Genomic DNA, 21,027 nt, shown 5'->3' with positions numbered 1-21,027 from the left:
GGTTCAAAATTTAATCCGTGCGTATTATTGATTGGGTGTTGCTGATAAATGTTCTAAGAACACTTGTTAAAAATTTAAAAATGAAAATAATCGATAACTTTCATGTAAAAAGGTTTTTTTTTTTTTTATTATCGATAACTTGTTAGCATTTCCTTTATTATTGTTGCGATTATCAACTGAGTTGTATTTATACGACAATAACATACTATTTAATACATATTTTTTTTCAAGACATTCACTTTTGTCAATTAAAATTCATTTAGGTCACATCAAATCATATGAATCCAATATAAATTTGGTAAAAGTCATGTGAATTTTAACCATTTAATTAGAGAGAAGAGTTGAAAAATATATTGTTAAATTTTTTTTTTTTGTTAAATAACCGAATGATAGACTTACATATTTTAAATCTACATGGACAAAAATCTCATTTTCGAACTAAGATCATGCATATTAACGTCCTTACAACTATTTACGAATAAACTTTTTGTATTAAATTAAATTATATATTAAAAAAATGGAAAGTGAGGGAGTCTTTAAATTTAAGACAAGTCTTATATATATAAACATGAATGATGACATGAAGTCGGTCTTTCTTACAAGTTTCTTTGACATTGGGAGAGAGTGCCTCAATTCAATTAACCTTCAAGCTCCCCATTCAGACACGCAACAACGCCACCGTTAACCACCATCGGCGGAGGAGGAGGAATATTCATCCATCTCCACCGCCTCTGCCACCGCCATCAGGTTCCATTTCACTCCCTCTCTCTCTCTCTCTCGTTCATTTTTTGAATGAATAAATCTTCTCGTTGATTTTGCTACTATTTGTTTGATTCGGTTTGATTGAATTCAAAGGCTTTGAAGAAGAAATAGTTGAGATCTTCCAAGAAAAATTAATCATCTCTTTGGATAAGAATGAATAATAATCGATCAACAAGAATAACGCTAGATATATATGATTCGTGTATTTGTTTTTTTCACCTTACTTTTGCTTTTGATTCTGTTATTCTTCGTAAGATAATTCTTATTTTGCTAGGTATAAGGTTAGTTAATTAACATGTTTAGTTAGATGATAAAACTAAAACCATTGTTTGTTTCAACTACTACAATCCATGGAATCTTCTCAAGGATTTTCCTCATGGAAATCCTCAATCAATTTTTTATGTCAAAATATCATTACTCATACATGATGATATAATAATAATTTTTTCAACTGATATGCGCGCGCTAATTTTTGGCGCGCATGTCAGTTGAACAAATGATTATTATATTATCTATGAGTAATGATATTTTGAATACAAATTTTGATATAAATTACGGTGTCTTTTGTTTTTGTGTGTTTTTGAAAAACGTGCAAGTTTTTGAAGGTAAAAATTACGAGAGATAGAGATAAAAATGTTTAAATAACACAACTTTTACATTATATATGTTAGAAACCGCGACAATGTTTATAGATTTGATTGCCTTATGTATTGTGTTTTTTAGCTTAAATATGATTTTAGTCCATGACATCATAGCCCAATAAGCTGATGTTAGGGACTAAAAGCACGATTTTATTGATAGCCCTTTTTGGCGCTCCGACAAGTCAGTAACCGCCATTTATTACCATTTTTAATTTTATATTTGTGTATAATCTGGTTTTATACTTTCCTTTCAGAGTCTGATTTGACAAGAACATTAATTTTCTTTTGGCTTTTTGTGGTTTCAGTTAATTTAAATTCAATGGATACCAATAATTGGAGACCTAATCAAGGTGCTGAACCGAATATGGATACTAGTGATTGGAGAGGTCAATTGCAGCCTGAATCACGCCAAAGAATTGTCAACAAAATGTAAGCTCTAGTTTTAGTACTGTATCACTGATTTGATGAGTTTTTGACTATTAATTCATATCAAAAGAACAATTAAATATAAATTGTTGATTGATCTGCTATCTTTGTAAACACATGGTGTGTTTGGGTGGAGAATGCTACCTTGTTGATTTGAACAAGAACTTGGGGTGTTCTGCGTACTGTTTCAGAGTTTTGTATTTGGCTCTTGTGTGACGTTCTTCTCATTTTGTTTGCGGTTTTATGGCAAATGGATGTTTAGCGGAAAATTATAGTGCTTTTATTAAGATTGAATTTTCCTCATGTTACAAAGAATCTTTTTTAAGAAGACTATCTAAAATGTTACCAAGAAAATTTATAGTTTCTGTAATCCATGTCTGACATCCATTCTACTATCTTTTTTTTTATTTTTTATGAGAACATGTCTAGATGATTTCAATTAGGTCTTCTTACATGTGAGTCATATTCCATCATTTGAGGATTGTCTAATGAATATAACATATCAATAATTCATATTATTTAATAATTGAACCATTGTTTTTCAATTTTGGAGTATGGACACATTAAAAAGGCATCTTCCTGTTTCTGGTCAAGAAGGATTGCATGAACTTCGGAAGATTGCCCAAAGGTTTGAAGAGAAGATTTATACTGCTGCAACAAGCCAGGTATATCGCTAATTAGAAGCCACTTGATTATCGAATTATAGTTACCTATACAACAAACACATACCATTATAGAAGATTGACCATTTATTCTGGCATTTTCTAATTTCAGTCTGATTATCTACGGAAAATATCTTTGAAGATGCTTACGATGGAGACTAAATCCCAGGGCACTATATCCAACAATATACCGCCGAATCAAGTTGGCCCTAGCAATCAACCTCCTGACCCAGGTTGCATTTAAGAGCCTTGTCACGTTGATAGTTTTCTGAGAGTATCTAGCTCTCAGTTGTTTCATATCTTTCCACATCAGCTATTGGGACTATACGCTGACATTTTGCTTTCGAATATCATTAAAACTTTTTTTCTTGTCCTACATGATGATCCTTTTACTATATCTTCAATCTCTATTGCTTTTAATATTTTTTATATTAATATTATTCTTGTGTTGTTAATGAATCATGAATCAATTGGAGTCTGACTTACATCATAGTTATTTTTGCATCTCTGAATTGGTCAATCATACTTTTTTTAATAGGACTTGGTATTCAGTCTCAAGTTCTCAATCAAGGGCAGCAACATCCTATTCCTTTGCCCAATCAGCCCCAGTCACGTCAACAGCTTCTATCTCAAAACATTCAAAATAATATTGCATCTCAACCTAACTTGCCACCCGTATCTGGTCTAACTCAGACTCCCATCGCGAATGGCCAGAATTCCAACATTCAAAATATGTTCAATGCTTCCCAAAGACAAATGCAAGGAAGGCAGCAGGTTGTTCCTCAACAACAGCAGCAGCAGCAGCAGCAATCACAGAATCCACAACAGTATCTGTACCAACAGCAGCTTTTGAGGCAAAAGCTTCAGATGCAATCTCAACAGCAGCAACAGCAACAGCACCACCAACAGCAGCAACAACAGCAACAGCAACAGCAGCAGCAGCAGAACCTTCTACAATCAAATCAGTTGCAATCTTCTCAGCAATCTGTCATGCAACAGCCTTCCATGATGCAAACATCTTCTTTATCTAGCATTCAGCACAATCAGCAATCTAATAATGGTCAACAGTCAACACAGTCCATGCTTCAGCAACACCCCCAGGTTATCAGGCAGCAGCAGCAACAACAGACTTCTATTATGCATCAGCAACAAACACCAATAACTCAACAGTCAATTTTGCCTCAACAACAGCAGCCGCAGCAACAGCTTATGGGTCAACAGGCAAATGCAACCAACATGCAACACAACCAGATACTTGGGCCACAGAATAATGTTGGTGATTTGCAGCAATCACAAAGGTTACTTGCCCAACAGAATAATCTTTCAAACTTGCAACAGCAGAAACTAATAAATCAGCAAAACAACCTATCAAATATAAATCAGCAGTTGGGAAATAATGCCCCTGGGTTACAGCCGCAACAGGTCCTTGGACCTCAATCTGGCAATTCAGGCATGCAGACAAGCCAGCACTCTGCACATGTGCTACAACAATCGAAGGTTCCAATGCAGCAACAATCACAACAAGGTGCATCAAATTTGTTACCATCTCAACCACAGCAGTCACAGCCACAAGCTCCGCAGCAGCAATTGATGCCACAGGTTCAATCTCAGCCTGCTCAATTGCAACAACAACCAAATCCCTTGCAACGAGATATGCAGCAAAGGCTTCAGGCATCGGGGTCCTTACTTCAACAATCGGGTGTTTTTGATCAACAAAAGCAGATATATCAATCACAAAGACCCCTCCCAGAAACTTCGTCAAGTAAGCAATCTGGACCTACACAACTTTTGTGTCCTTCTATCTTTTATCAATTGAAATTATGGCTCAAGAGGTAGTCTAATTTTTAGGGCCCTATCTACTACGTAGGATCATTTAGGGTTTGTTTGAGAGAGGGGGGGTTGGTGGGGAGGGCTTTGTCGGGCTAAGTCTATATTTTGAAATATATTTGATGTTTTTAAAAAATGGAAATTACAACATGATTAAAGATTGTTAAAAAAAAAAAAACATGATTAATGATTATACAGTACTTCATTCACACTTAATTTATTTTAAAAACATTTTATAGTGTCTATAATTTAAAAATGAAAAGCAACCCTCCCTCCCAAAACCTCCATCCAAACATACCCTTGGGGTTAGATGCATAGATTGTCAAAGCGTGAAGTTTAAGGTTGATTACTTGTCTATCCCAGTAAAAATTGGATACAAAGAATAAGATAAAGCTCTGTTGTCAAACGCGGCCGCTCCCGGCGCGGAGCGGCCAAAAACAAGGATCCGCGTCACAACGCCACCGAGTCATGCATTTGTGGGAAGCAGGTTTTGCGGCTGCGAAACGGTGGAGCGGGGCGTCAATTTTTGGGGTAGCTGCGCCGCGCCGCTTTTCCGCTTTGACAACAGAGAGATAAAGTCAAAAGTTGATGTTACAAATTAGAATCTTAAAACACTAAAAGATTGACATTTTAGTTAATTGTAAGGGCTGAACAGAAAATGTAATATACCAAAATAAGTCTAGGGTTGGACAACAATATATAATAAAACAAAGGGAAATGTTAACTTGTGCCCTTAAGGCACAAGTTAATGATTCAAATATAGAATTAATTTATTGGAATGTGTGCATTGCATTTAATCTTTAACTTTTTAATGAATTGAATGCACAAAATTTTAGAGAATATTTCTTCTTTTGGGTTTCTTAACATGTGCCCTAAGAGCACAAGTTAACACTACCCTAAAACAAATCAACTTGTAGAGGTCAAAGGTAGAACAGCGCCCTCTTTGAATTTGAATCAGTGACTAGCAGGTCAAAATCAAGGCATAGATAAAACAGCAAGACAGAACCACACCCAGTCTCAAGTTTCAGATCAATCATGATAGTGTTCTAGCATATCATAGGGTTTTGATAGATGTCGTTAGGTTAGTTTCAATCAGGTTCAAGATTTTGAGAAGGTTATTATGGAATATGAAATGCCAAATCCAAAATTATTGGGATTGGTTAGTTTGCGCAATCCTGGTGATTTTTGCTCATCTCGTGTTTCTTTATATCCCGATAATCATCTTATTTCATTTAAAGAAAAATTGAGACTGTTGTCTTCATCTTTTCCATTTCACGAACTGTTTATCCTTCATTTTTTGCCCTGTCTGAATGCTTTTTGGAAGTCGTCTGAATGTATGTGCCTATGTGGTATGGCACAAGGCCTGTCTGAAATGTTTATACTGTTTATGGCACAAGGCCTGTGCCTCTCAGGTCTATTTATCGGTTGTTTTAGGATTACCCCCAACTTCAGTATCTTCATGAAGTCCATAGGAAACCACAATATTTCATGAATACATTTTTTCAAATTGGTAGAATGAAGTCATGTAAATTAGTTTATGATTATCCCATTTGTTCCATATCTCTTAAAAACGCAAAGGAAAAAAAAAGCAGATTTCCACATTTTTTAGCTATGTATGCTTATGTGTGTACATAGTTAATGATATATCTGTTGTAGATTCTATGGATTCAACAGCACAGACTGGACAGACAAGTGGGGGTGATTGGCAAGAAGAAGTGTATCAAAAAGTAATATGCTACTTTCTCAACTTTATTTCTTGGGTAAATTGGGTTGAACAACAGAAAATTTTCAAACAAATGGCTTTTGTGCTAAGAATTATTTTATAATAGTAGGAACATGGAATTCTCATCAGTTAAGGAAACAAATGGAGACAAATCCATGCTTTTTGTTTTTTTATATGGATGATTCTTATCCTTCATCTAAAATATATGAAAAGATATGGGCGATTGGCGGCATTTTCAAATGGGAAAAAAATATTTTACTTACTGTGCCAATTAATACAGATATATTTGCATGAGATTTTATGGTTTCTAACACATTCCTTATATGATTTGGATGATTTTAATAATAGATCAAAGCTATGAAAGAGAGCTACTTGCCAGAGCTTAGCGAGATGTATCAGAAAATCGCAACGAAACTTCATCAGGTAGATTTCTTTAGGCAACTTTTTAGTAGCTTTTATGAATAAATAAGCCTTTTCTGCTATAATTATCCTGGAAAATTATGAAGGTTGCAGTGTGTGCTGAACACCATCTAGCCATCAGCCCATCACTCTCTTGAAATGAAGCTCTTGATTTTTTTCAGTATTTGCTTATAATTTATTTTTATTGAGTTTAATGTTGTATCTTCTTTTTTCTATCAGCATGATTCTCTTCCCCACCAGCCAAAGTCAGATCAGCTTGAAAAGCTGAAGGTATTTAAAATGATGCTGGAGCGTCTTATAACATTCCTCCAGGTTTCCAAGAGCAACATCTCACCTAGTTTGAAGGAGAAACTGGGTTCATATGAGAAGCAGATTATAAATTTCATAAATACAAACAGGCCTAGGAAAATTTCTTCATTGCAGCCAGGGCAGCTTCCCCCACCTCACATGCACTCCATGTCACAGACACAGCCCCAAGCTACTCAAGTGCAATCCCATGAAAATCAAATGAACACTCAGTTGCAAACCACCAACATGCAAGGCCCTGTACCAACAATGCAGCAGAATAATTTGACGAGCATGCAACATAGCTCTCTGTCTGGTGTATCTACAGCACAACAGAATATGATGAATACAATGCAACCTAGTGCCAGTTTGGATTTAGGACAAGGAAATATGAGCTCCCTTCAACAAAATTCCGTTACTGCTCCTCAACAAACTAATGTTAGCTCTTTATCTTCACAAGCGGGGGTAAATATGATCCAACAAAATCTTAATCCCCTTCAGCCAGGTTCTGGTATGCTTCAACACCAGCAACTGAAACAACAGCAGGAACAACAGATGTTGCAGAGTCAACAATTTAAACAACAATATCAACGACAACTAATGCAGAGGCAGCAAATGATACAGCAGCAGCAGTTGCACCAGCCAGCAAAACAACAGCTGCCTGCGCAAATGCAAACACATCAAATGCAACAACTTCACCAAATGAATGATGTAAATGACATGAAGATGAGGCAAGGAATTAATGCTAAGCCAGGGGTTTTTCAGCAACATCTTGCTTCCAGTCAACGCTCAGCTTATCCCCATCAACAGTTGAAACAAGGTCCTTTTCCCGTTTCTTCACCCCAACTCCTACAGGCTACATCTCCACAGATTTCACAACATTCGTCTCCCCAGGTTGATCAACAAAATCACCTCCCATCTGTGACAAAAGTTGGCACCCCTATGCAATCTGCTAACTCGCCTTTTATAATCCCCACTCCTTCACCTCCCTTAGCTCCATCTCCTATGCCAGGAGATTTTGAAAAGCCCATTTCTGGTGTTTCATCGATATCAAATGTTGCAAATGTTGGACACCAGCAAACAGGGAGTGGAGCAGCACCTGCTCAATCTCTTGCCATTGGAACTCCTGGAATATCAGCCTCTCCTTTACTGGCAGAGTTCACCGGTCCAGATGGTGCTCATGGTAATGCATTAGCGCCCTCTTCAGGAAAGTCAACTGTTACTGAGGAGCCTATGGACCGCCTAATTAAAGCGGTTAGTCTCGTTTATCAAAAGCTGGCCCGATCAGTGTTTGTGACTTTAGCTTGTACAAACATGACATAAATTTCTTTTTAATTTTGGATTTGTAGATGACTAATTGATGTCTAATCATGATTCCAGGTGAGTTCGTTGACCCCTGCGGCTTTAAGTGCAGCTGTCAGCGATATTAGTTCAGTTATCAGCATGAACGATAGGATAGCAGGGTCAGCTCCAGGCAATGGATCTAGAGCTGCTGTTGGTGAAGATTTGGTTGCCATGACTAATTGTCGCCTTCAGGCTAGAAATTTCATCACCCAAGATGGTGCGAATGGAACCAGGAGGATGAAACGCTGCACCAATGCTACACCCTTGAATGTTGTATCATCTGCTGGTAGTGTGAATGATAGTATCAAGTTAAATGGTATGGAGGCTTCTGATTTAGAGTCAACTGCAACATCCAATATCAAGAAGCCAAAGTTTGAGGTACTGCATTATTTCTCTTAATTGTTTTGTTTTATTTAATAATTGATACCTTTGTTATTATTGTCATTTTTTTGGCTTGCCACTGCAATTCATTTATGAGTTCAATTAATTGCTGATACATTATGCATATTGCTATTACACGCATTTAGGTTTTTCTTTCTAAAGATTCAAATGATACTAGAGCATGTTGTAAAATAATGGCGATTCAAGAGAAACAACTATAGTTATGCTTAAATTGTTACAATTGACCATTATCCTCATTTATAAAATATAATCAAGGGTGACATGAGCTTAGGACATGGAACGTGATGTTAGTAACTCTCATATTAGGTATTGAATAGTCAACTTGGACATTCAATTGGATCCATTGTATAATCACTTAAGATTTTGCATGGTCCAAATTAGCTATTGACACTTTTTTATTATAACATGATGATTCATTAGATTGTAGGTTTACAATAATTTTGAAATTAGTATTGCAAGGCTATCTCTTCATAATTTGTGAATTTGCTCTGGACATTTTCCGAATGCTGATATTGAATTTGTAACTTATATGGCAGGCTAATCATGCCCTCCTGGAAGAAATTAGGGAGGTTAATCAGCGACTTATTGACACAGTAGTGAGCATAAGTGATGAAGAAGTTGATCAAACTGCAGCAGCAGCCGCTGCTGAAGGGGCAGAAGGGACTATTGTCAAATGTTCTTACATTGCCGTGGCTCTCAGTCCAAGTTTAAAAGCCCTATACGGTTCAGCTCAAATGGTGGGTTCTCGAAACTATTAAATTATGTAGATTTGTTTATTTTTTTTAAACAGCTTTGGTGTAACTTTATTTTTTTCTGCCATGCAGTCGCCAATTCATCCCCTGCGCCTCCTTGTTCCTACAAATTATCCCAATTATTCTCCCATATTCCTCGACAAGTTTCCAGTTGAATCCAGGTGAGAGAATCGGTATTTTGGCATCTAGTGTGCTATTTCTCTTCCAAATAAAATATCTCAGTCAACCTTGAATTATGATGCCAAATATGTTCTTTGCTTGCTTTTATCAGCAAAAAGGCTTATTTGTTTTGAGAAAATGTTCGTCTGTTTATTGTGTTCACTTTGTATCCTCTACTTTTAAAAATTTGTACCAAAATCAGTGCAACTTTATTTATTGTTTTCATTGCTTCGTTTGCAAAATCTTAAAAAGAAATAACATAAATTTTTTTTTTGGCATTTTCGTAATTAGAAGTCAAAAAACAACTTTTCAAAACTGAATGTTTCCGCAAATCAAGCAATGTTCACTTCTTGCAAAACCTTCAATGATTATGATTCGCCAACTTTGTTCATGCATGAAGCATTTGTTTGCTTTATTGTATCTGACTGAGTAAAGTAGTTAAGGCTGACAGGTGCCTCTTATAATTTCTTCTTCTGTTATGAATTGATACTAGGGGGCATAAGTGAATAACAAGTTAATCCAGTCACTCCCCAATTTATTTTTCTCTCCATCTCCGTGGTTCATCTTAAATTTACTGAGAATTCTGTTTCTGATAAATGAAGTGTTGTTGGATATTTCTGACAGTATTGAGAATGAAGATCTTTCTGCCAAAGCAAAGTCAAGGTTTAGCATATCATTACGAGGTTTTTCACAACCTATGTCTCTTAAAGAGATAGCAAAATCTTGGGATGTATGTGCTCGAACAGTTATTTCTGAGTATGCACAACAGAGTGGTGGAGGGACTTTCAGCTCTAAGTACGGCTCTTGGGAGGATTGCTCCACATGGTAACCGTTGTGCGCCATGCAAACTGTTTGTTGTTTTCAAATTCTGCTCTTAGACTTGTTCAATGTTTTGTTGTGTAAAAAGTCTCGGTCTTTTCCTTGTTTGTCTAATGTACTCGGCTTGTGACTGCAATGTATGTTGTTGTCTAATGTATTCAGTTTAGTAAATTTATTTATGACTTGAATCATACTGTTCTCAGCAAAGGCCTTGTTCATAACTAATACAGAAGGCTATATAGTTATACCCCGATACAAATGTGATTTTTGTTGAAGTATGAGTGCAGTTTTTTCTTTATCGCATAAAAATGACACCTCTTTTACAAAAATAGGTGATTGTATTTGTATATTTTCATCCAATCACCCTGTTGCAACCCACAGCTGCAATGTTTGAAGAGAAAAAAAAAACTCATTTGCTAAAGTAGATTAGACTGGTCTTCAGTCCTCACAACACCAGACAGAGATTATACAGAAAAAAGAGTAGATTATGCAGTACACTTATTGTAAGATAGTGTACCAGTCCAGTTTGGTGTAAAGGACAAAAAGGAAGAAGAAAAATCCCATCCTTCATAAAATGTGCACCGTTCGTTAAATAATTGAAAAAAAAATCATCCATTAGTAAAACGTGGTGCATGCATGACCATTTTTTTCCTTCTTTAAACCATACAATTTCACCTAATATACTGTACATCCTCAACACAAGTACTACAAATACACCATTTTTAACATGTATATAATAATTATTAAACGGTGGTAAGAAGATACACAATTTTTTAGAAATAAAAGAAAAAGATACCCCGTTTTTAATTTATATACCTTACATGTGGCCTTGAGTTGCTTCAGAATTACCAAAGCAAAAGCTCTACTTTACACATATACATACACAATAGTACAAAAATAAATAATACACTTTTCTCCCCAAAAAGAGAAAAATAATGATACACCACTACACCTTTCAGCAAATTAAAGTAGATTAAATGTAGCCTATGTACATTTATGAAAAAGAAAAAGAAAAAGCGATTTATGTTTCCATGCACCTTTCTCTTATATTAGTGGATCTTTTTTTTTGGTATACTTTCTAGTAGATTTTGTTATCAAGTTTTTCTTTAGATAATTCATTTCAATCAATGAGTCACATATAAAGAGTCATATATTTTCATCTTTTACACAATAACGACCCTTTCATGTTACTAAAAGATCATGTAAAAAAATGTATGATAGAATTATGATCAATGCTTTTTAAAAGTAAAATAGATTATTCGACTCCCAAAATTTAACTTTAGTTTCAAATTGTTTTAATCTTTTGAAATATAATTAAAATTCTTATCTTTTATAATAACGCCAACAATGTAACATTATTATAGTAAAATATGTTTAAGGGTATAATTGAAATAACAAAAAAGTCAGCCCAAAAGAATCATAACATATTATTTTCTTTGTATACATATTATACAGAGTATAGATGTCGCTTATTTATACACTTGTGCACTTCAAATGGATATCCGCTTATATACACTAGCTAGACCCAATGCACATTATTATTATAAAATCGAAACCTAACTACACAAGTTACTTAATTAACTTTTAATTAACACGTGTATTATCCAACGAACACAACTACTTTGATTTTCTCTCAAAAAAAAAAAAACTACTTTGATTTCAACACTCCCCTTTAAATCAAAGTCTCTAAGTTAAGTACATTGAGCATCTTTTTATTTTTTTACTTTTTTTATTTAACTTTTTAATCTCTAATGACTCTATTTTAATCATGATTACTTCTGGTCGTTAGTAAATCATCTACACATATGCACATCATACTTGGTTGTCTTGATTAAAGTCTTTGACATAAATGTCATTCCACTTTTCACTTGGAATAACTCATTTGTTGCATAAAGTTATCAATTCTTTTATTCCAAGCTCTAGGAGCTAACTTTAATCCATACAGTGATTTATTAAGCCTCAACACTTTTCTTTCATCACCCTTCCCTACAAATCTCTATTTGGTAAGTATTTGACTTTGTATATCAACCTTTTTTGGGTACTTCTGTTCAACACATAACATGTTTCATACACTGTTTCACTCCTGAAGTTATGTGGTAGCTTATTCTCTTTAAACATGCATCTTTCCATGTTCATAATGGTCTTTTCCTCCTCTTCATCAAACATTATGTATAGATGTGAATGGTGAAGTGATCTCATGTTGAATTCCCATCTCATCAAAAAAATTCTCTAACTATTTAGATGTATATTCTCATCCTTCATCACTTCTAAGCATATTTACCTGTCTGCTTCTTTTTCAACTAATACTTTGAACTTATTGAAGACATGAAACACTTCATCTCTAGTCTTGATTAGGTAAACCTACGTAATTGTACTGTATTCACCCATAAATGAGACAATGTACCTATTCCCTCACAATGAAAATGTATCAAATGGTCCACTAACATCTTATTAAACCACATCAAGCTTTGCCCTCATTGGAATATGAGAAACAAATGAGTTCCTTGCTCGTCAAGCAACTTAATTCGGGAAAACCATGCACCATTGACGACCTTGACTTCAAAATGCTAAGAACCTTAAAGTTAGGTGTCTATACCCAAGGTACCACAACCATGTTACATCATCAATTACCTCAGTTGCAAAATAGTGAAATTTAGTTGCATTGATTTGGACTTGAAATATTCTAGGAAAAAGATAGGTAGACATCCTTTTTCATACACCTCTTATGTATACCCTCATGTGTTAGGGGTATTTTAGTAATTTTACATCATATCATCACCCTTTTTTATCTCTTCTTTCAATGTTTTTGCCACATGTCACAAATGTGTGTGGGTGTAAAAGGGTGTATGCCACCTAAGGTGGTTCATGTATAAGAGTTCATATTCTATTATGAGATATAGGAGCTCTTAGAATTCTCTTATATTAATTCAACTTCAAAAACTTATATTTGGTTGTGTTCAATGTGCATAGTAAAACCTTTTTGTAGTAATTAGCCCATGCTTATTAAATTACTCTTGATCCTAGGAACATAGATCACCCATGTAATGATTTCCTTGTGTCCATGCTTGCCTTTGATGAGCACATTTCCTTTCCTACTCTCTCTGATGGAATGGTCCAATTATCTGCAAATCTAATCTTGGTTTTTTCTGGTTTCATCAAAATATTATAAGCCATTCTTTATGACTTGTCATATGATTTCAACATCTCGTGTCCAAATACCAATCATCAGTGTTACCCAATTCATAATTAGTTGTTGATATGAGAAGAATATGATTATATCCATAATCACTTTCATCTTCAACCATGTAAGCTTCAACATTTGTTTTGCCTGATCCTCTAGGAACATTTTTGTTTTGCACACATTTGCAAAATGTCCATATCTCTAACAATCATAACTGTTGGAACAATAGTCAAAATTAGTTAAAAAATTATTTTTGTCACCGAAGAGATTACTAGGCTGAGTCATGGACTAGGTCGTTCTCTTTAAGACGTTTTGTGGCACTGCAAAAAATTGTGCAAGCAGACTATCAACCACGACATCTCCAGGATAAAACAGTCCTGCTACAACTGTATCAGAGTCCTATTGCACTATATAATCTGTTCTAGAAATACACCTTCAAATATGGTGCTAAGACCACTCTAATATGACATTGATACCACTCTATTATGGTACTAACACCACTCTTATATGGTACTATGACCACTCTAATATGGTGTTTCCACCACTCTAACCTCTAATTTCTCCAAGGGCATAAAACATAAAAGGGACTATATTATTAAGATCATTCTTATTTCCGAAGGGACATTATATACCGAAGAGATTATGACCTTAAGAACACTCTTTCAATCCGAAGGGATAGAAAATAAGGGGGAAGAAAAGAATAGCTCGTCAAGACAAGCTAAAGGAGGGAGAAGAGAGAAAATTTCTTTAACAACTCAAGAGAACTTTTGGGGTGAGTACAAGTGAGGAATGAGAGTTCTATTTATAGGTGATGAATCAAAGATGAATTTTAGATCCGACAGCTAAGATCATTTGACCGTTAGAAAATTAATTGTTTGACATCACCTCATAAATGAGCAATAATTGAGAAAGTTGACGTGAGAATTTTTTTAATTCACACTAACACTTCATGTGTTCTAACAATAATACTAAATTTTTGTCTCTTTTGTGGCTTATTTCCCTTCTTGTTATCGATGAAGATTGAACAAGATCATGCCATCTCTTGAATTGTCTTGCATATGTTGATTGTCTCCTTTCTTAAACGTGTATCCTCATTTCACTTCTATCCACCTCCTTTCTTGGAGATGTGAGCTTACAATGCTTGCTCAATATATAACACATTCTTTGTTTCTCTCCAAGACTCGTTGTTTATGAGCTTCCAAAGAACACACTGAAATTCCTCAACTTTCATAACTTACAAGTCCCTTGATTCCTCAATTGCAACTTCTATATATGTAACCAAATTTTCAAGAAAGAGTGTGCATTACCTTGTTCACCATTTTTTGATCATACACATCTTCACCTGGTTTCCCACCACTGTTATTCTATTGAAATATTCAAAGATATTCTCATTTAGTTCCATTTGCAAAAGCTCAAATTGTCATCACATTGTTTGCAATTGTACCTTCTTGAATCTTGAGTTGTCATCACCAACATGACTTTCTCTAGAACTTTCTAGGCTTCTTTGTATGTGGTTGCATTCTCAATATTTTTGAAATTGATGGAGGAAGTGTGAAACAGTTAGGAAATGGAATTTAAAAAACGATAAACTGCACTAACTTCTATCAATGGATATCTCACTTATTTACACACTTGTGCACTTCATATGGATTTGGTCTTACATAACAAACTAGGTCCAATGCACATCATACAATCCACAACTAACTAATTCTCTAACTAACACAATTAAAATTGATTTATACTTCACTCATAACAGGGTTTTCTTCGAGGAATATATTTAGTCCAGAACCCAATTTTTATACGTATATATTATAGGAGAATTGATAACTAATTAAGTGCTTCATTTGATAAGAAAGAACTAACATAATATATAAATGATTATTTTAATTTTTAACCTCTAACTTTATCTTTGCTAAAAGAATCTTCTAAACAAATAATCTTATTAGTAGATTGGGGCACACGAAATTGAAAGTAATTCAAAGTTCAACCTCAATGTCGGTGTATATTGTAGTACGTGGCAAGTGGTGTTTTTTAACACATGTCAAGTATTATAAAAATTGTTCTAACTCATCATAAAAATCATCAATTTTAAATGTCCATTTTTATAGATAGATCAAATAATCGTCGTTAAAAACTCCCACATATATAAATAGATGAATGAAACTTTTATACTTTAATTACAGCTTAACAATTTTATTAGCATTATTTTTGTCGTATTTCCTTGTAAACATTAAATCTTAGCAATGAATTAATTATGGTTATAGTTATGAGAGCATGGAAAGAAATACGTAGTACTTCATTCAACAACAGTAGTAATATTGCGTGGCGCCGATTACCGCTTAAAAGGAATTGTGGGCCGGCACGTTAATTATTAAGTCAAAATAAATTGTAACGATAATAAAATACATTAAAATAATCGCGTGAGTTTAGCTCAGTTGTTAGGACAATGCATTATTATATGTCGCGGTTGGGGTTCGAACCTCGGACACCCCATTTATTTATCTTATACAGTAAATTCTAGCCGATAGATTACCTCACAAAAAAAATACATTAAAATAACCTAGGAATAATTTTACAGTCTTGTTCAAAGCCAAAAATTATTTTTATTCTTAATTTTAAATTCCAGGGTTGTTCAACAAAGCATCCCACAGCATTCCGATTTCATATCTTGACATAAACAAACAATGGGTATTACTCGCCCAATGTTTGTTAAATACTGCTTAGGTGTCACACCTCAAATCAAATTATAGCTTATTGTTTCTTCATCGATTAAATTAATTAAATATTTTGATAGTTGTGTTTGTGTTTCTTTACTTGCATTTTTTTTTTTACCTAAACAAACTTTAGTGTTTATCCTTTCTCAGAAAGACAGCGTTAAATAGTTACCAATCTTTCTAAGAACATTCAACAATTGTAAACTTTGCTTAAAATTGACTTTTGCCTCAGGAAAAGGATTAGAAACTTTTAAAAATTAACAATATTTTTTTAATTTTTTATTTATTAAAAAGTCACACAAAAAAAAGTCTCACACTAAATAAGATATAATATAAAATGTATAGACAGTCTTCATCTTATAAGATAATTTTGTAGTATTAGATCTAACTCATGTTTTAAGATGATATCATATCCTTCTTAAAAAAAATGGTATCTTATCATATTCAAGATATATTGGACCATCTATGATCGCATTACCAATATCGGAACATTTAAATCACGCTCTAAATATTAATTCATGATCCGAAAACATGACAGGTTGTTCTAAGAGTTTTTACATTTGATGTGCTAAGACATAAAAATATGTTTATAAGTGGAAGCAATTATCACCTTATAAACTCATGAAAATGCACTCTTAAAAAAAATACTCATGACAAATGCTATAAATTCCTAAGATAAAACTCTTATCCAACAATACAATTCCGATCCTACAAAGTTAAACGAATTTATCCCTCATAAGTTGGCGACTTAACATTGCCAAACATACTCATAATAATTGAAAGAAAAATAAACATTCTCTTAATAAAATTATATTAAGGCTAGGCTAGTTTTGTCAAAAGAGGGATTAAGCTAGTGAGCTAACACCACATTAAACATGCTCAATTATCCTTAAGTTTTGTTTGCAAGTTTGGAGAGGAATGGAGAGAAAAACTTGAAAAAAAAAGGAAGAAGTAAGTGGAAGAAATAGAGGACACCGGACGGAGGGGCTTTGGGAGATTTATTTTTCTTCAAAATATAAAACCCTCCTCATTTTAAGAACTAAAAAATTGTATTGGAGGATTTATATGAGTTCTTTAAATTTAATATATGTTATTATAATATTCTTAAAATTAAAAATATATTAATCATTTTTCAAAAAAAAAAAAGAAATTAATCCTAAACATTATTTTATCACTCTCAAAAAAATTATTATTTCAAAAAATATGAAAGAATTCTCAATTTTTCCCCCAAAACTTTTTCTTCCTCTTCTCTCTAAATCCAAACTCACAATCAAAACCTTAATTACGACTTACGTTCATCGTACACGTTTCTTTTCGAGACAATATCCCACAATTTTCCTCTACATACGTACTATTCTTGCTTCCTAGTTCTACTACAGTTTCTTATATCCTTGATCGTGTCAAACAAACTATTGAACTATTCGAGTACTATTTTATTCCTGGCCGTGGCATAATTTACTAATCTAATGTCGACATGTCGGTCTAAAATAAAAATAATAATTTAAAATGATTTACAAAAACTATGATTCGTCTTGATAATGACATTTTTCATTTTTTAAAAGACAATCTTCCCTTCAATTTCATGTCAGCTCAGCAGATCCACCACGTAACATAAAATATTAGTAACCTTTTTCTGAATTATTTTATATTATAGATACCAACTTTTTCCTAGATTTGTGACACCTGATTAATAATATTTAAAATTATACTAAATTCTGTTGAATATTTGATTAATTTATATCACTCTGAAAATAAGAATTGTGATAAATTATATGATTATTAACCATAATTTTGACCGTAAATTAAATTAACAATTTATTCAACTAAATTAATATATTTTTGAACGTGTTTAACTAATTATCCTAAGTGCATAAAAAGTAATAGTCTAAATCCAAGATATGTTAGTTTAGTGATAAAAGTTGACTTATAATATCAATGACATTTACTAAAAATAATATCAACAATATTGTTTAAAAAAAAATATTGTTCAATGTTTCAAAAAAAATAAAAAAATATTGTTCAATAATTATTTTTTAATCTTTTTATAAAAAGATATCATAACTAAAAAAAACATATTATTATATAATTTTTCTTAATCTTTTTATAAACAAATATATTATTATTATATGATGAATACACAATTGGTGTTTTCGACCTTTGTTCTAGCTCCTTCTATATAAAACCCTACTGATTCTTGAATTTGTTACGTAACTGAATTTCGAATTTCACGTTTACATATCCCTAACCGTCTAAACAAACTTCTAAAGTTAATAATAAATCCAAAACCTTCTTCACTTTCTCTCACTCCAAAACCCTAACACACTCGCTCTCTAAAAACCTTCAACAATGACCATGGCTTTTCGTTCCTCAAGATCCGAAACTTCATCATATTCACACTTCGCTTCTTCATCCGTATCAACTTTCTCTCCAAGAGCCTCTCCTGTGATGATGCAATCCTCATCATACGGTCACCGTTCTACACCACCGTCTCCACCGTCACCTTCTTCCACCGTAAGATTCTCCACCGAACAACGACCGGAATCTCCAGGACCTAAATCGATGACGGCGGTGTCGTCCACGAATACGAAGCCGGCGAGGAGGTGCATGTGTTCTCCTACGACACACGCTGGTTCGTTTCGGTGCGCGTATCATAAACGCATGGCGGAGCAAGAACAACAACGGCAACAGAAACAAGATAAAGTTCATCAACAACATCAACAGCAAAAAGAAGTTCAACAGAAGCAGCATCAGCAGCAACAACGGCAACAAATTACGGCGATGTCAAGAAGTAGAACGCTGAATCTTAGACGATCGGCGATGAAGAATTCGTTGATTCGAATCGGTGTAGAAGGTGAAATTTTGAAGAGAACATTAACGAATTTGATTCGACCTTCGCCGCAACAACTTCGCCGCCGGGAAGCTTTTCAGGCGAAGCCAAGCCGGCTCTCTGTTATGTCAAAAGCTGCTTAAGCCTCGTAGTGAATATTTTATTTTATTTTTTTATTTTGTTCTTTATTTGTGAATGAATTTGAAGAACACGCGCTAGCTATGATTTTATAATTCTTATCCTGTGTTTGCGTAACAGAGGGAACCTTTTTCTTCTTCTTTTTTTTGTTTTGGTAGTGAAAAATAGTCAAATACAATAGACCCTTGTTGTACATAGTTTTTCCTTTTTAGGAATTTTTTTGTGAATAGTTATTATATACAGTCTTTTCCTTCATGCAATATTTTTTTTTTTTCAAATTTCTTTGTCACGCATGATTTCATAAGCGGCGTTTTTTATCAAAGTTTTTTTTTTTTTTTTTTTTATTTACAAAAAAGAAAAGATATTCATTTATTCAAATTGATAGAGTATAATGCAAATAAATAGGCTCATATTATCCATGTTAATAGTATAAAACAGCAAAGTACAATTGTTTACACATATGACTATATATAAAGTCATTGATTGGATCTGCACTGGATCGAAGCTGATCTGACAATCTGAACCGATCAAATACCTGAGAGAAACAAGAAAAACAAACAACGTCGTACAAAGACGACGAACAAACCAACGTCGCACGAAGACGACGAAACTAGGGTTGAATTGACCCTAAATCACCCCTCTTTGGTGGATGAAGGAGAAGAAACTAGGATTTTGACGACGGTTACAAGAGAGAAAGTGAAAAGTTGTTGTGAAGGGTGAACTGATTCACATATAATGGAGTGTTGAGTTGTGTGAAGAAGTGTGTAAATAGAATATAAATGAGATAGGTAATTAAGTTTTGTTTACGAGCTTAGAAGGAAAAATTTTGGAAAGAAAAATACAGAAGATGAAAAATTTCACATTTTTTCCAATGGGTAAATTTATTGAAGAATTGTCAATCCGAGCAAAAGACGTACTCGATTTATTTAGGATGAAAGAAGAAACAAGCACCAACAATAGAGAGAACACCTCATATCCATATATAATTAATCCTTTACCCCCAACAAACCATGAAAATTGACAATTTACAATCCTTTTGGAGTCCTGTGACTTTACCTCCACAAAACATTTTTGATATGCAAAAGATTTTTGGAATCAATTTTTTTTAATCAGATAACCTAGTGGCTAGAATTCACCTTATAAGATGAATAAGTGGAGTATCTGAGGTTCGAATCTCAATCTCGATATATAACAATGCATTGTCCTATCAATTGAGCTATGCTTCAAATTTACATATCGAAATATTTAACAAAAGTTTTGTGAAATTTTAGCTACCATGAGATTATGTGGATATTTAGATGGTACCAATTGAAACTTAATTCACCCTCACTTAAGCTTTATCAAATACATTAAGAAAAAGAGAAATGATATTTGTACAATCATATTGTGATAACTTTTTTTTTTTTTTTTTTTTATCTTATATTCACATTATGTTCTTATTTTTTCTCTCTTTCTTTTTCTTTGTCAATTATTTTTGATCAATAAGAAGAGATAAAAAAGAAGATTGCTATATAAGTTGTCATAAATTATTGTATAAATATTACTACTATAAAAAAAAAAGGGAATGAGTTATTATGAAACCTATAATTTGAACATGAAGCCACACGAACCATTTGATTTGATTCATTTTACTTTGCTTTTATCCATAAACAAATTAAATATATAAGAACCAAATCGTTTTGGATAGTATAATTATCATTAATAAGGATTAGATTGTTCTGAATAGTATAATGATAAATATTAGATAGTTAAATTGATAAGGATCAAATCGTTTCGGATAGTATAATGATAATATTATGAATGTGAGTGAATGTGTGTGATTTGTGTTTAAGACAAATAATAAAAGATAAGGGTAAAAGAATCACACAAGAGAATTATCATGATTCATCTAATATGGACTAGTCTAGTCCCGACACTTCGTGTGAGATTATTCACTATAATTTTA

At 33.5% G+C, this 21,027-nt stretch overlaps 2 protein-coding genes across 3 annotated transcripts; both read left to right on the top strand.

Moving 5' to 3' along the window:
- Nucleotides 1-577: 577 nt before the first annotated feature.
- LOC11442044 (mediator of RNA polymerase II transcription subunit 15a) lies at nt 578-10,497 on the top strand. Of its 2 annotated transcripts, XM_003597907.4 has the most exons (12): nt 578-747; nt 1,709-1,832; nt 2,383-2,494; nt 2,604-2,724; nt 3,030-4,253; nt 5,975-6,045; nt 6,390-6,464; nt 6,681-8,000; nt 8,127-8,468; nt 9,029-9,229; nt 9,317-9,405; nt 10,028-10,497. In XM_003597907.4, the coding sequence occupies exons 2-12, from the start codon at nt 1,723-1,725 to the stop codon at nt 10,230-10,232; spliced, it is 3,870 nt and encodes a 1,289-aa protein (XP_003597955.1). In that variant the 5' UTR covers nt 578-747; nt 1,709-1,722; the 3' UTR covers nt 10,233-10,497. The 2 variants fall into 2 exon arrangements, with proteins under 2 accessions (XP_003597955.1, XP_013465575.2); XM_013610121.3 differs by lacking the exon at nt 578-747 and having other exon boundaries at nt 2,427-2,494.
- Nucleotides 10,498-18,297: 7,800 nt separating this feature from the next.
- Nucleotides 18,298-19,337, top strand: LOC11432039 (putative uncharacterized protein DDB_G0288537). The gene has a single exon (XM_003597906.4). It carries the CDS (start codon nt 18,464-18,466, stop codon nt 19,085-19,087), a length of 624 nt encoding a protein of 207 aa, XP_003597954.1. The 5' UTR covers nt 18,298-18,463; the 3' UTR covers nt 19,088-19,337.
- The last annotated feature ends 1,690 nt before the right edge of the window (nt 19,338-21,027 follow it).

The sequence above is a fragment of the Medicago truncatula genome, chromosome 2 (genome assembly GCF_003473485.1).
Source record: "Medicago truncatula cultivar Jemalong A17 chromosome 2, MtrunA17r5.0-ANR, whole genome shotgun sequence".
NCBI lineage: Eukaryota > Viridiplantae > Streptophyta > Magnoliopsida > Fabales > Fabaceae > Medicago > Medicago truncatula.
This window is presented reverse-complemented; position numbering and strand designations above follow the sequence as displayed.